General features: G+C 40.8%; 1 protein-coding gene across 4 annotated transcripts in view; it reads left to right on the forward strand.

Moving 5' to 3' along the window:
• RFTN1 (raftlin, lipid raft linker 1) overlaps window positions 1–16,473 on the forward strand; it is a 112,321-nt gene that overhangs the window by 41,774 nt on the left and 54,074 nt on the right. For all 4 annotated transcript variants that reach the window (XM_074943312.1, XM_074943310.1, XM_074943309.1 and 1 more), the window contains exon 4: window positions 11,823–11,931. In XM_074943312.1, the coding sequence (XP_074799413.1) occupies window positions 11,823–11,931 (109 nt within the window). The remainder of the gene's footprint in view (window positions 1–11,822; window positions 11,932–16,473) is intronic.

The following is a 16,473-nucleotide window of genomic DNA, read 5'->3' on the forward strand; positions in this document are numbered from 1 at the left end:
GTGCCAGCCAGGTTAGCTGAGCTTTCTTAACCCTTTACAGGTAACATGATGTTGCTTCTGGCCAGGAGGGATTTTATAGCACTGTATACAGAAAGATAGTTACCCTTCCCTTTATGACAATCACCTTTGTTAAATTAAACAATTGGGTGGAAGAAGATGATTATCGTATTTGCTGAACACACTATACCTAATGAGAGCTTACATTTAGTGTTAGAAGATTGTAGGCAGTCCAGTTCCAAGCATAAACTCATTAGCAGAGTCACCTACCCTTTGAACCAGAAATGGCCTCTTTCTGTTTTTTGTAATATCACCAAGAATGCACACAAGAGCTGTGCTATGTCAAAAAAAATCTTTTAGCTTTCATGAGCACTCAATCTCACTATTCACTGCCATTCTGTATGGTGCATCTGAAAGACTGTAGAGCTTACTTATTTTTATAATGCTTCTTATTAACACTGATTGTTTTGATGCTATTGTTTAAACTTTCAGTTCTCTTACAGTGATCATTATCTGTCCTGTTTTTCTCCCACATCCTTCCTTGCTTTCTGAAGATAGCAGAAATCAAAGAGTTTTGTTAGTTTCTTTTTTGTGCAGTACTATCAATCAGGTATTTGTGTGTACCTAGACATCTAATTGTACCTTTGAATTAGTCTATATACTTCCATCAGCATTACTCCATTTTATTTCAGACTGATATTTTAACATGGTTGCTATTGACATGCATTTCTAGAATTTTGTTTTTCGTGGGATCACGCCTCCTAGACATGTGCTAGCAGATGGTATGCCTAGTGGCCAGAGCAGGAGATGGATGTCAAGGCATCTTCCTGATGCTTCCAGCAACTCACTGTAGTCTTCCTGTGCTTTAGTTTTCCCAGCTATAATATGGGGATAATAATACTTACCCCGTCCTGTAAAGTACGGTGAGATCCATGGATAAAAGTGCAATATAAGTGCAGTGTATTACTGCTGCTGCTGTTGTTTTGGCATTGTCTTTGCATTTTAACATGCTCAGTGTGGGTTTGCAATGTCATTGTATGGCTTTTTTTTAACATTACCAGGACATTTCCATTAACTTACCTAGGTATTTTTATTGACCCCGTTCTGCTGACCTTATACAGTACCTGTGACAGAGCACTGGGCAACAGCAGCTGAGCCAGCACTCTGATCACTGCAGCTCCAATTAAACACTGCAGAACAAACTCTGTTAAGAAGAGCTGTACCTAATTGGTGGGTGGAGGAGACCTGGAAGGCTAATTAAGCCATTAGGCAGAGGTACAAAAAGGCACAGGAAAGAAGTAGGGAAGGGGATGGGGACAGAGGGATATATATATCTTCCATGCTTGCCTCAGGAGCTGAGGGCTCCCTAAAACTGAAGGAATACGGCTGTATGGTGTACGAGGATGGTAGGAATCAACATGGTAAATAAACTACACTGGGTGTTTTACCACCATGAAGGTCTCTGAATGGTTTGTGGACTTGAGCAGAAGCTGGAGCAAGGGGGCCCTGCCACACATGGAGGCTTGTCTGGAATCTTAGCCAGTGCAAGGGTTTGGCAGCCTGCATGATGGAGGAGACCCTGCAATGGCTGGTAAAACAGCAAGAATAAATGCAGAAGACCCTGCAAAGTTTTGAACAATCCCACCACAGGGAGAGGCAGGCTTTGTTTGCTTGGCAAGCGGAAAAGCCTGAAAGATTTCATAAGGGAACAAGCCAACATGCAGCAACACCTCCTACAGAATGTGATGAGTCCCATGGTGGGGGGTGGTGCCTGGACACAGGGCCTAAGACTATGTAAGATGGGCCCTGAGAGATGATCCTGATGCATTCCTATGCACTATTGAGAGGGTAGCTATGGGTGCAGGTTGGTATAAGGCAACCTGGGCCCTGATTCTGACTCCCTATCTGTCAGGGGAAGCCCAAGCAGCATATGGTTTTACAAAATGTAGATCGTGTCAATCCAACCTGATCTCCTTCTGTGAAAAGGTAACAGATTTTTTAGACAAAGGAAATGCAGTGGATCTAATTTACCTCGATTTCAATAAGGCATTTGATACGGTTCCACATGGGGAATTATTCGTTAAATTGGAAAAGATGGGGATCAATATGCAAATTGAAAGGTGAATAAGGAACTGATTAAAGGGGAGACTACAGTTGGTCACAATGAAAGGTGAACTGTCAGGCTGGAAGAAGGTTACTAGTGGAGTTCCTCAGGGATCAGTTTTGGGACCAATCTTATTTAATCTTTTTATTACTGACCTTGGCATAAAAAGCGGGAATGCGCTAATAAAGTTTGCGGATGACACAAAGCTGGGAGGTATTGCCAATACAGAGAAGGACTGGGATATCATACAGGAAAATCTGGATGACCTTGTAAGCTGGAGTAGGAGTAATAGGATGAAATTTAATAGTGAAAAGTGAAAGATCATGTATTTAGGGATTAATAACAAGAATTTTTGTTATAAACTGGGGACGTGTCACTTGGAAGTAACGGAGGAGGAGAAGGACCTCGGAGTATTGGTTGATCACAGGATGACTATGAGGCGCCAATGTGATATGGCTGTGAAAAAAGCTAATGTGGTCTTGGGATGCATCAGGCGAGGTATTTCCAGTAGCGATAAGGAGGTGTTAGTACCATTATACAAGGCACTGGTGAGACCTCATCTGGAATATTGTGTGCAGTTCTGGTCTCCTATGTTTAAGAAAGATTAATTCAAACTGGAGCAGGTACAGAGAAGGGCTACTAGGATGATCCGAGGAATGGAAAACCTGTCTTATGAAAGGAGACTCAAGGAGCTTGGCTTGTTTAGCCTAACCAAAAGAAGGCTGAGGGGAGATATGATTGCTCTCTATAAATATATCAGAGGGATAAATACCACGGAGGGAGAAGAATTATTTAAGCTCAGTACCAATGTGGACACAAGAACAAATGGATATAAACTGGCCATCAGGAAGTTTAGACTTGAAATTAGACAAAGGTTTCTAACCATCAGAGGAGTGAAGTTCTGGAACAGCCTTCCAAGGGAAGCAGTGGGGGCAAACGACATGTCTGGCTTCAAGACTAAGCTTGATAAGTTTATGGAGGAGATGATATGATAGGATAGCCTAATTTTGGCTGGAGTCCCTTCCCAATATGGAAACAAGGTGGTGTAAAGAATCCCAGGTTGGGGAAAAGGAAACCAGAAGGGAGAGAAAAGAATAAGCCCATGGGAGAAACAATAGAAACCCTTAAACAACAAAGCCCAAGTCAGGAGGAAAGGAGACCTCCCCAGGAAATTGAAGGTGGGGGGATAGGAATTTAGGAAGGAGGTATGGGGGAAACAGACAGCCCAAACTCCTTAGGAGAGGTTGAGGGACATATGGTGCTCCCTGCAACACAATCCCATGGAGAAGAAACCCAGGCACTGTTTGGAGGTTTGGGAGAATCTGAGACTCTGAGGGATCAGGAGATAAAGGGAGTAACCTTGATCTTCTGCCAGATACTCCCCCTATTCTCCCCCTTCGTAATTCCCCATGGTGCCCTGGTGTGAAGACTTGTGGGCTGAGATGGAGCTATGGGGGTCTGCTCCACTGACAAAGTGTGATTTATGTGGGTGGAGAATGTGCAGACCCCACAAGGCAACCCAGATGATCACCCCAAGGACAGAGAGAGACTCTCACGGGGTGACACCTCAAATAAGGGTGGGAGAACATGGAAAGAAGACTTACTGTCAGGTAAGGGGGGGAGGTGTGTGAGAGAGCTCTGGGCAATAGCAGCTTGAACCAGTGCTCTGGTCACTGCAGGTCCAATTAAACACTGGCAGGAAGGAAGTCGGGACAGGGGGAAGCAGACAGAGGGAGGGAGAGATTACTCTTCCCTGCTTGCCTTAGGAGCTGAAGGCTCCCTAAGACTGAAGGAGTAAGGCTGTATGGTGTACAAGGGTGGTTGGGTATCAAGATTGTAAATGAACTGCACCAGGTGTTTTACCAGCATAAAGGTCTCTGAGCAGTTTGTGGACTTGAGCAGAGGCAGGAGCGAATGGTTCCTCTGCCACAATACCCATTTCAAGTGAATAATGAAATAGGGCTAAATTCTCCTTCTGGATGTATATGAGAAGGAGGCATTCATAGCAGATAGTGGGAGCCACATGGATCTAAAGGAAGGTTTTTGCCCTTAAAGTGTTAACTTTGTTATAAAGAATATTAGAAAGACAACAGCTATTTTTCAATCAACATGAAAATTTACGTTGCATTATGGACATTATTAATGATGATGATGCATAAACAAATATAAGCATGTTAATTCTTTAGAAGTAATTGGGGGTGATGGCAGGATATCACGTCGTTGAAGGACTCGATTCAGCTCTCATTAAAGTTAGTGGAAAAACTCTGTTTTGACTTTAATTTTTATCTAACTACTTCTATATCCTTGTTAATGTAGTACCCTGAGTGTTCACACACATTAATGAACTGGTGGGAGTTGGATTGGGATTCAAATGGAAAAGGACAAATTTAGTAGGGTAAAAAACTATATTTTAAGCTTCTCAAAAGGTATTGCAAAAAACTGTAGATTTTTTTAAACCTCTCTAATTAAAAGTAGTTGACAGTGATCTAAGTAGTGATTTTTTTTTCATATCTTGTTTTAATAATGACTTTGACAGAGATGAATTCTGAGAATTTGGATCTTCAGAAAAGAGATTTCTCAGTTAAACAAGATGTGTAAGGGGCAATGTGTGAATCCAGGCTCTGCAAGAGGGGATTTCTTTTATACAGGGGTGGGAAGGCAAATATAAGGTTTAACCTAGAGTCTGCTGATTCACACTTGAGAAAAGTTGATTCACACTGATTTACACTTGAAGAAAGTACTCTAAGTGATGGGCATGTGACAGTAGTATACTAGACGGTGAGAGCTTATCACAGTATGTTTCTCTGGCAAATGGAAAGTAGAGAATCAGTTCATTTCCAATAAATAGAAGGCTCTGGCTAACCAGAATAAGAATAATCAGATCTGTGAATGGCGCAGAGGGAACAAAAGCTTAAATGAGATTATTAGTGGTCCGTTTGTGGGAACCAACTATTCTTCATTGGTATGTTATTTTCTGACTCTTTAATATTTCATCTCAGATCTTTTATTTAGGTGTTCAGCACATTATTAGATCTGAGACTCTACTGCTGTTGTGGCAAACCTACCCCTAGCATAGCAATCCCAACACTGGCCTTTGAATGAGTTGCCTGCATCAGGTCCATAGTGCTGAGTTGCTTTAGTTTTTCCTCCCTGTTTTGCTCTCCCAGCTGCCTTTGGTATGACACTCCTGTCTAGTGTGCTGTAGTTTCAAAATTCAGTGTCAATTAAGATGTTTTCACTTCCCACCCTGACTAGTATGTGCCAAAAAGAAAGCCACATTCTCATCTGTTAAGAGAGATCTATATCCCAGGCTCATGGATAATTTGCTTAGAATAGTGCTCATGTGTTCATGCTTACTCTCTTTACAGTATTAGAGTGAGGGTAGCTAGAAATAAATTGGATCCGAGCGAGGTCTTTTTTGCCACATTGCTGACAATCTTTAAGATTAATCCTTATGCAGGTTTCAGCTCTACTCATTAAAATAATAATTAAGGAAAGAATTTCAGTGCAGGTTTAGAATCAGTGATTTTATTATTTGGGGGTAAATTTTCAAAGCCGAGCACTGGGTTTATCTCAGAAACTTTATACATGTTCTCCTTTACTGTTAAAATAATGAAATCTGCTGTACAGTGACACACTTGATGAGATCATGCTGCTTTGTTCTTCTTATTTCCCCACATTCCAAAACACAAATATTCACAATTTGGACACTACAAATTTTACTTACCTGCCAAGGAATCTGACAGAGAGGTCAAGGTGACTCATCAAAATAGCATAGCTTTAAATAAAAAAGAGTTATACCTATTGTTATGACTTGTGATTTATTAAAAAAACAACAACAAAATAGCACGAGACAGATCCAGCTAACAGTACTTTGCTTGGTGTAATCAAGGCCCTGGGTGCTCAATGGCAAGCTGGACCTAAAGTCTGTGACAAGGTCTGTGGAATCTGTAGCAGACTTGAAATTTTGCTCTATCTTCATTTAAAAATGGAGGATTTCATGATTTACATGTGCATGTGAATAATGCAATTAGTACAGTAGTCCCTCTGTTGTTTATTTGATGGTGTCCGTACACTTTCAGTTTTCAATATACACTAGATATTTGTGTTCGTAATAGGAATATATTGCATACGTGGTTGAGGATGGGGAAACAAAGTTTGGACAGCTAGGTATGGGAGATTTGAGGCTTTTCACATTTGGAGAGGCATGGAAGGCAATATGAGGTTGTGGGAAAAACATGTTAGTTAGATGTTCTCCTATATGACTAGCAGTGAAATATTTAATAACGCTGACACCTTGGTTTCATATTTGATGAGAATGGAGTAGTTCACACCTCTTGTTTCAGGTTGTCTATATACTCAAGAAGATTTACACTCAGTTTACATTTTTAAGGTTATTTTCATAAACTATGAAAGCTAGAAACACAAATTTTAATGAGAGTTTGGATTCTAGAATGCGGTTCTGCTGCAGAGAATAGAAAACCTGGCGAATTCCGCAGTCGTGGAATCATGGTTTATGTGGAACCTTGGGTAAATTCTTCAGATTACTGGCTGCTTAGAATCTTCAATTCATTTCAGTTACCTAACTAACCCCTAAACCAGTCCTGTGAGTTAAGTATGTATAATCCTGTCACAGGTTCGCCTGAACCAGTGGAGCATCTCACAAAGCAAACTCCTTTTAATTTTGCAGCACTCAATGGATATGCAACACAAGGTAGCCATCTGGGCTTTAAATTCTACAATGTGGAACCTGGCCAGACCTGATTTAAGTTTTTTTTTGCATTAAAATAGGGGAAATTCTTCCTCCCCTGTCCAATCATCACCCAGAACTGCCCCTGGGAAGAAGCAACCAGCTGTTTTTAGCTTTCCTGATGGGCCTCAATTGGCTTCTGTCTTCTCTGTCTCTTCTAGCTGCTGGAGGACCAATTCTTATTGGTTATGCTAGCAGTTGATCCTGCATGAACTCTTTAGGCAGCTTTTGCAGGTGTAAACTTCCTGCTCTTCTCTCCCAAAAGGACACCTTATTTGGGCAAGGAGTGCCAAGAAAGAGGGCATCAGATACCTGAGTCACCTCATTACGAGTCCCCATTTTACAGATGGGTAAGTTGGGGGAGAGAGATTCATAGATTCCAAGCCAGACAAGATCATTGTGGTCATCTAGTCTGATCTCTTGCATAACACAGGCCATAAAACTTCACCAAAATAATTCCTAGAGCATATCTTTTAGAAAACATCCAATCTTGATTTAAAAATTGCCAGTGATAAGAGAATCCACCATGACCCTTGGTAAATTGTTCCAGTGGTTAATTACCCTCACTGTCAAAAATGTATCCTAATTTCCTGTCTGAATTTGTCTAGCTTCAACTTCCAGCCTTTGTCTTTTAGACTGAAAAGTCCATTGTCAAATATTTGTTCCCCATGTAAGTACTTATAGACTGATCAAGTCACCTCTCAACCTTCTCTTTGTTAAGATACATAGATTGAGCTCCTTGACTGTATCACTATCAGGCATGTTTTCTAATCCATTAATCATTCTCGTGGCTCTTCTCTGAACCCTATTCAGTTTATCAACTGCCTTCTTGAATTTTGGGTGTCAGCTTGTCTGGAGTGACTCTTGAACATGGGTACCAAACTCAGGGCAGACTGCTACAAATCAGGGCACAAACCCCAAATTGGTTATATGTTCTATAATTAGATTTCCTCAACCAAGCTTCAAGTGTGTACTCCTTAAGCACTATAACAGCTTTAACTTGGAGTCACGGACAGTCCCCTTGGGCACTCCAGTCTACCTTGCCACCCAGGCAAGCCTGCCTTTGTGATAGATGGTCCTTTACAACAAAAATCACAATAATATTGAGGTTACTCTAAGTCCAAAAAGACCAGTCACTTACCCCAGGCCAATTGTACCTCAGATCTCAAACCAAAGACAACATTTATAGCCAATCCTGTAATAAACTAACTAAAGACTTATTAACTAGGAAAAAAATCAGTTATTAACAAGTTTGTTTACATTTACAGGAGATAATGCTGTCCTCTTCTTATTTACAATGTCCCCAGAAAGTGAGAACAGGCATTTGCATGGGACTTTTGTAGCCAGCATTGCAAGGTATTTATGTGCCAGATATGCTAAACATTTGTATGCCCCTTCATGCTTTGGCCACCATTCCAGAGGACATGCTTCCATGCAGATGATGCTCATTAAAATAATGTGTTAATTAAATTTGTGACTTAACTCCTTGGTGGAGAATTGTATGTACCTGGCACTATTTTACCCGCATTCTGCCATATATTTCATGTTCCAGCAATCTCAGATGATGTCCCAGCACATGTTCATTTTAAGAATACTTTCACTGCAGATTTGACAAAACGCAAAGAAGGTACCAATGTGAGATTTCTAAGGATAGCTATAGCACTCAACCCAATGTTTAAGAATCTGAAATGTCGTCCAAAATCTGAGAGGGATGAGGTGTGGAGCATGCTTTCAGAAGTCTTAAAAGAGCAACACTCTGATGCAAAAACTGCAGAACCTGAACTACCAAAAAGAAAATCAACCTTCTGCTGGTGGTATCTGACTCAGATAATGAAAATGAACATGCATCAGTCCGCAATGCTTTGGATTGTTATCAAGTAGAAACCATCATCAGCATGGACGCATGTCCCCTGGAATGGTGGTTGAAGCGTGAAGGGACATATGAATCTTTAGTGCATCTGGCACATAAATATCTTGCATTGCCAGCTACAATAGTGCCATGAGAATGCCTGTTCTCACTTTCAGGTGACATTGTAAATAAGAAGTGGGCAGCATTATCGCCTGCAAATGTAAACAAACATGTTTTTCTGAGTTATTGGCTGAACAAGAAGTATGACTGAGTGGACTTGCAGGCTATAAAATTTTACATTGTTTTATTTTTAATGCAGTTTTTTGTACATAATTCTACATTTGTAAGTTCAACTTTCATGATAAAGCGATTGCACTACAGTACTTGTACTTGCAGGTGAATTGAAATGCTACTTTTGTTTTTTTTTTACCATGCAAATACTTGTAATAAAAAATAAAGTGAGCACTCTGCATTTTGTATTCTGTATTGTAATTGAAATCAATATATTTGAAAATGTAGAAAACATGCAAAAATATTTAAATAAAGGGTATTCTATTATTAACAGTGCGATTAATTGCAATTAATTTTTTTAATCACTTGACAGCCTTACTAAACAGTAATAAGTCATCAGGACCAGATGGTATGCACTCAAGAGTTCTGAAGGAACTCAAATGTGAAATTGCAGAACTGCTAACTGTCGTCTGTACCCTATCATTTAAATCAGGTTCTGTACCAAATGACTGGAGGATAGCTAATGTGACGCCAATAGATGAACATAATTTGTTGGGGAAGGGTCAACATGGTTTTTGTAAAGGGAAATCATGCCTCACCAATCTACTAGAATTCTTTGAGCGGGTCAGGAAGCATGTGGACAAGAGGGATCCAGTGGATATAATGTACTTAGATTTTGAGAAAGCCTTTGTCAAGGTGGCTCACCAAAGAATCTTAAGCAAAGTAAACTGTCATGGGATAAGAGGGAAGATCCTCTCATGGATTGGTAACTGGTTAAAAAATAGGAAACTAAGGGTAGGAATAAATGGTCAGTGTTCAGAATGGAGAGAGGTAAATAGTGGAGTCCCCCAGGGGTTTGTACTGGGATCAGTCCTATTCAACATATTCATAAGTGATCTGGAAAAAGGGGTAAACAGTGAGGTGGCAAAATTTGCAGATGATATAAAACTACTCAAGATAGTTAAGTCCCAAACAGACTGGATCTCATAAAACTGGGTGACAAAATGGCAACAAAATGGCAGATGAAATTCAGTGTTGATAAATGAAAAGTAATGCACATTGGAAATCATAATCCCAAGTATACATCTAAAATGATGGGGTCTAAATTAGCTGTTACCACTCAAGAAAGAGATCTTGGAGTCACATCCACTCAATGTGCAGTGGCAGTCAAAAAAGCTAACAGAATGTTGGGAATCATTAAGAAGGGGATAGATAATAAGACAGAAAATATCATATAGCCGCTATATAAATCCATGATACCCCCACATCTTGAATACTGCATGAGGATGTGGTTGCCCCTTCTCAAAAAAGATATATTGGATTTGGAAAAGTTTCAAAAAATGGCAACGAAAATCATTAGGGTTATGGAATGGCTTCCATATGAGGAGAGATTAATAAGACTGGGATTCTTCAGCTTGGAAAAGAGATGACTAAGGGGGGATATGATAGAGGTCTGTAAAATCATGATTAGTGTGGAGAAAGTAAATAAGGAAGTGTTGTTTACTCCTTCTCATAACAGGAGAACTAGCGGGTCACCAAATGAAATTAATAGGCAGCAGGTTTAAAATAAACAAAAGGAAGTATTTTTTCACATGACGCACAGTCAACCTGTGGAACTCCTTGCCAGAGGATGTTGTGAAGGCCAAGACTATAACAGGGTTAAAAAAAAGAACTAGATAAGTTCATGGAGGATAGGACCATCAATGGCTATTAGCCAGGATGGGCAGGGATGGTGTCCCTAGCCTCTGTTTGCCAGAAAATGGGAATGGGCGATAGGGGATAGATCACTTGACGATTACCTCTTCTGTTCATTTCCTCTGGGGCACCTGGCATTGGCCACTGTCGGAAGACAGGATACTGGGGTAGATGGACCTTTGGTCCGACCCACTATGGCCGTTTGTATGTTCTTACTGATCTAAATAACACAGTGGGAGTAAGAGTTGCAAAACTGGGGTCTCTGTGTCTGTGTTTAACCATCTGTAAAACTGAGATATTAGTAACTACTTCAGAATGGTATTATGAGATTTATTTGATGTTTGTAAAATGCTTTAAGATTCATGGATGAAAAGTTTTATGTATTATTTATTTATTATGTTGCGTGGGCTGGAAAATATTTCTTACCTACCCAAATTGACTCCATGATTTGCTCAGAAAATGACACATTTTATATTCATTTTATATTTCCTTATTCTGTAAAGTCAACCACCATTCTTGTTTTTTAAAATATGGAAAGCCCTGGGTTATTTGATTTTTTGTTTGTGACACATTAATAAACTCTTGACTCTTCCTAAAAAGGGGCAAAATCTGGTTCTTGGAGCCAGATAGGCGATGATGGAAGGGATTTCCCTACTTTAACTTACAAAGAAATCACTGCCCACAAAACACTCTTTCCTTTTAGTTCTGTCCCTCTGTTAGATCTCTGTGATGCCTGGCTCTCTCACTTTTATACCTGTAGAGAAGGGGGAGCTCATCTGTCATACTGGTAAAGCAGGCCTATTATGCTTGTCTGTGTGGGGTCAGATCCACTGTCAATCCATCGGGGTGGAACCTGCCCCCTCCACAGTCCAAGAGACACATGCGTACTACTTCTTCCCTAATATCATTCTGAAGACCCTAGCTGGGGCATGATACCTTGGCGCAGATGAAGGGATTAGGCAGCCACTTAGGCATAACCCAGCCATCATTTGGGGATAGCTTCCCTCCTTAGGTAATACATAGCTCTCTGAAGCTGCAGGTTCACCTGAGCTATGAACCTGTGTTGGGTTCTGTGTAACATGTGCTGGGACTGAATGATAGTTCTGCATGGAACCAAACTTTATTAAGAACAAGTACTTAAGGATTTTTGGGGATCTAATTTTAAAAGCTCTACTTGTGTTTTTCTGTCTCTTCAGATCTGTGAAAAGTGATGTTCACAGTGAAGGACACACACTGGAGATAGAACTGTGCTCCTCCTCGGACCAACTCTCGGACAAAAAAAAGATACCAGATTTTATTGAGAAAGTAAGTATAAGGAAAACAACTTGAAAAGGACACAACACGCCTAATGACTGCTGCTAGTTGTGTCCGTCAGGGGAAATAGCCACTGCAAGTTCATCTTTCCTCCTCCTCCTCCTCCTCCTCCCCATATTCTGTCTATTTCAAACATTAACAAGGCTTCAGTAGAGTTTGCTACTCTTTTATGATTCCAATATCTGGACAGCATCTTCTCAAGCAATTATAGTGACCAGTGAAACAAGTCATTGACCATTCTGTTATGAGAAAATGACTTGCTGTACCACAGGGTGAGTGATCTCAAGTAGATGTTAATTAACTCGTTTTACTACTGTACAATATATCCCTGCACTGTAATTGACTGTTGGGCACAGTCTCAGCTAAAATAATATCTATTTCCACTTTGGTGCCAATTGTTCGGAATTATTTGAGTTTAACACTGGGATAATACTGTAGATAAAGAGGCTCATTATTTCCCAGAGTTGTCCTTGCATAAAATTATTTTAAGCGAGATGTGTTCAAACTTTTTCAGTCGTGGTCCCCCCTTACCAGTAACGGAATCTCTCTGTGCCCTTCCCCCTTTACTGCACAGCCAAGGCTTCCTCAGCAGCGGAGCTTGGGCTGAAAGCAGAGCTGGGGTTGGGGGAGGAGCTGGGGCTAGAGTCAGAGCTGGTCTGCAGGTGGAGAGGGAATGAGGGCAGAACCAGGCTGGGGGCCGTGAGGAGCTGAGGCTGGGGTTGGAGCTGGTTTGGAGGCAGAGAGGGAATGAGGGTGGGGCTGGGCCTGGAGGACTGGGGGCTGAATGGGGTTGAGGGAGGAGTGAGGCTGGTGGCAGAGTTGGGGTTGGAAGCGTGGTGCTTCCTCCCCCCCCCCCGAATGTTTCTCCATGCCCCCCTAGGCAGTGAGGCAGTGAGGTCCAGTCATGATGTCACTTCCCCCTTTTATATCTTATTCCAACTTGCTGGAAAGCTCTTTTTCTGTGACCTGGGTCAAACAGTTCCCATTGTATAGTGTTATCTCTGAGAGGTTTCTATCGTACACAGTTCCTGGGGTAATCCTTATGCTTGTGCATATATCCTCAATAAGCCATCAACTTTGTTTGACCTTTTTATTGTTGTACCTGAAAGGCTGCTTGTGGGTGTTCTCAATCTCGTATGTTTCAGTAGCACATACATGGCCAAACTTCATAACTTCACATACAATGATAGCACATAAAATCTAATGAGATATTAATGTCTAGCAGATCAAGACTTTTAGAATGATACCTCACAAGGCATACTTTGTATAAAACATTGCAAAATTATATGACAGTGGTGAATATGGGGATGCCAGGGTGGCACAGGATTGTTGGTTGTTTTAAAAAGAGAACACCACCGTTAATCTCCCCAAAGCATGAAACACAATACAAGCTATTTAATTTTTGATTACTGAATATTCAGATCCTCAGTCATGTGGATTCCTACTACCTTTTGACTTACCAGTGACTTTTCTTGGAGTGGAGATTTTTTTCCAGTAACTTAATTATCTATATGAGTTTTATTATGCAATGCTGAACGAGGGTGATTAACACTGACTCTGAGCAAAGGAACATCTTTGATAGTGTCTATCCTCAGTTGACTCTCTGCTTCACCCCAGACACTAGCCATCACATTGCATACAACTGGACTATTTGTTCCTGGAAAATGCAGGGGAAATTCTGCTTGGTATAGCCATAGGTCTTGAACAAACATTAGCAGTTATAAAAAGAAAAAAAGTTTTGATTGATTCAAGTGAAATATCCTGTTTTTCTTTAAAGACACTGAGACATGATGTGAGCATATGTTCTCTTTACTTGAAAACAAAACAAGAAGCCCAAGAAAATCTTGCAATCACATCTGTATTCTAGGTGTAACTCGTGTTAGGAATCTTCTATGATGGGACCTCCCTCTAGCCTCCCACTTTTATTCTGACCTCCCATAAATGATCTGCCATGGCTAGATGCATGAAGGAAGTGTTATGGAGACAAGTGTTGAAGGAAATGTTATGGAGCTTTGTGGAGACAGAGGTGTAGGGAAGGGGAAACTGAACTGATGTCTGTAGGAAGGAGATAGTAATTTTCGAAATGTGTCAATATGTGAATACCAAACTTTGCAAAATAGATATGCTGCTCTCAGGACTTTTGCTTTACACATCAATCTGCGATCCTCTTCTGTAGAAGTTCTGTAACAGACATAGAGGATTCATACATTCCCGATAGATTCTAGATTAGTGAGGCATTCAGGTTAAAAAGCAGTTGCTAGTTGTGATTCATTTTCTGCTCTTTGGCTGTAAAAAATTACTGATACGCATCATTTTGCACCTTTGTCTCCTAGCCAAATAATGTTCTGTAGAAAACTTTCAGTTTGATCCCACTGCGGAGGTTGGACAGCCTGCTTCTCTCTCCCTCACCTCCTCTGAACTCAGTATCCTTCACTGTTCCAGCTGTGATTGGCCTGGGGAAGGCTGAACCAAAAACCACAGTCTGAAACCCAGTGGTGGGCATTGTCTTTGGATCTCTCCAACCACACCTAAGTCTTACTCCATTGCTCTGTTCACTTTTGCTGAAGTGACCTTAAGATGCGGCTTATTGTATTTAACTGGTCTTCAGCAGAATGAGCACCACATACAACCTGATCAGGGCTGTAACTCATGACCTAAACTCACTGTGTATCAGTGAAATCTGGCTGGATGACTCTGGTGGACCTGTACTAACAGCTGGTGCCAAGTGGTAACTTTGTGATGCCTGACTCTAGGGGGGACAAGGAAGGAGTAGCAGCCATAGTTTTGCACTCTCAACAGTGGACTAGTTCAAATGTGTTTGCATGGTATGTGAATGCCAGGTTAAAGAGTAGCCATATGATAGTTGTATATAACCACACTCCTGTGGATTTCCTACTGGAGCTAATCAAGCTGCTATCAAGCCTGTTTTTAGCATCCCCCTGTAGTCATAGTCTTTGGTTACTTCAGTGACCGCCCACAGATGACATCTCCAACACTGGCTCAGAATCTGTCCGTATTCAGCATGTGGTTCTTCCCTTTGATCTCCCAAGCAAATTATGTAGCCAGACACACCCTGACCCTGCTGCTGTACTCATCTTCTACAAATGGAAGTGCCGAGCCAGGGCAGTGATAGTCTACCTTCTGAGACATTAGAATGCAGTGGGATTCTAGGCAATCTGGAAGAGGTATACCACACAACTGCCAGATCGCTAGGCCATTAATCATCTGCTACCCATAGTCATTGATTTACTTAAACCCAGGAGTCAGCACCCCATCCAGGTCTCCCTGGCTCAAAGGCAAGCTGCAACAGATGAAACAGGAAGGTCGGATAATGGACTGTTGCTGGAGGAAGGGCAGCTTTGAATCTGTGGGACAGCATCACAAGGCGATTGTACAAATCTTTGCCAGAATGATGTAGGAAAGCAAAGAAATCTCTTTCTCGTCCTCCATCGTTGTCGCTGCATAATTACAATAGTGGAGCTGTTCCAGAAGCACCTTTCTCCTTAAGTGCATGAAAGGGCAGATAGATGGGGAAGACTGCAATTGTGTCATAGGACACATGTGGAGTTAGACAAGATACATGTGTATTAACTGGAGAGGGGGAAAGGCTAAAGAGCTACACTCTGTAGTACATTTAAAAACAACTTTGTTTTTAAGTAAAAGGTACTAACACTTTTGATTTCTAATCAATTATTTATATATTCTACAAAAAAACCCACAAAAAATCTTTCAGATTATTTTATTTTGTTAGATGACTGTTCCTGATTTCTTCCAGTTTTGGGTCCTTTTATTCCACATCTCTAACTCTTCATTGCTAGTACTTTGCCTTGGACTTAACCCTCTTTTCAGCAGGAAAGAATAGCTGGACATGGCAATTTTTGGAGTCTATTAATGCTGTTGCTGGGCTGGTTAATGGTTTGATGCATAGTGGTACAAAGAACTCTTCCCTGTATTCTCTGAGTACATTGTCTCTGTTGAAGCTCAGTAGAAAAATATTTTGTAAAAATATCAAACATTATTCTGTAGTTTAAACTGGCATTCTTGATATGCTTTTTGCTTAGAAATTTATTACAGAGCCTATCAGATGATGGGCAGAGCAGGTGGAAATAAAAGATGGAAAGGGGGAAGAATTTGGACCATGAATATTGGTCGTAGCAGTCATTCTTCAAATGAATAAACAGTCTGAATGTACTTGGATGGTTGGGAAATTACCCCTCTAGAGTATCATTTATTACTCAGAGGGATTACTTATCTCGATGTGATCTGAAACTCTTTCAAATCATTTCCATCCTTCAGACCCTTGGTTCTGAAGTGTACGTACAAGAGAACAATACATTTATTTCTGTAACACATTGTAATGAAAACCATCTTAGACCAACTTTGTTTTCTGCATGTTTTCAGTGCAGAGTAATGCTTAATTTTTTTTAATTTGGGTTCCTGGTGTAGATATGATCTAGAAGCAATGGTTAAAACTGGACAGCAATGGCCCAGCTGTTGGCTGTCTGCTGCAATAATGGTATTTGTTGAAGTGTG

This window comes from Natator depressus, chromosome 2 (genome assembly GCF_965152275.1).
Source record: "Natator depressus isolate rNatDep1 chromosome 2, rNatDep2.hap1, whole genome shotgun sequence".
NCBI classification, from domain to species: domain Eukaryota; kingdom Metazoa; phylum Chordata; order Testudines; family Cheloniidae; genus Natator; species Natator depressus.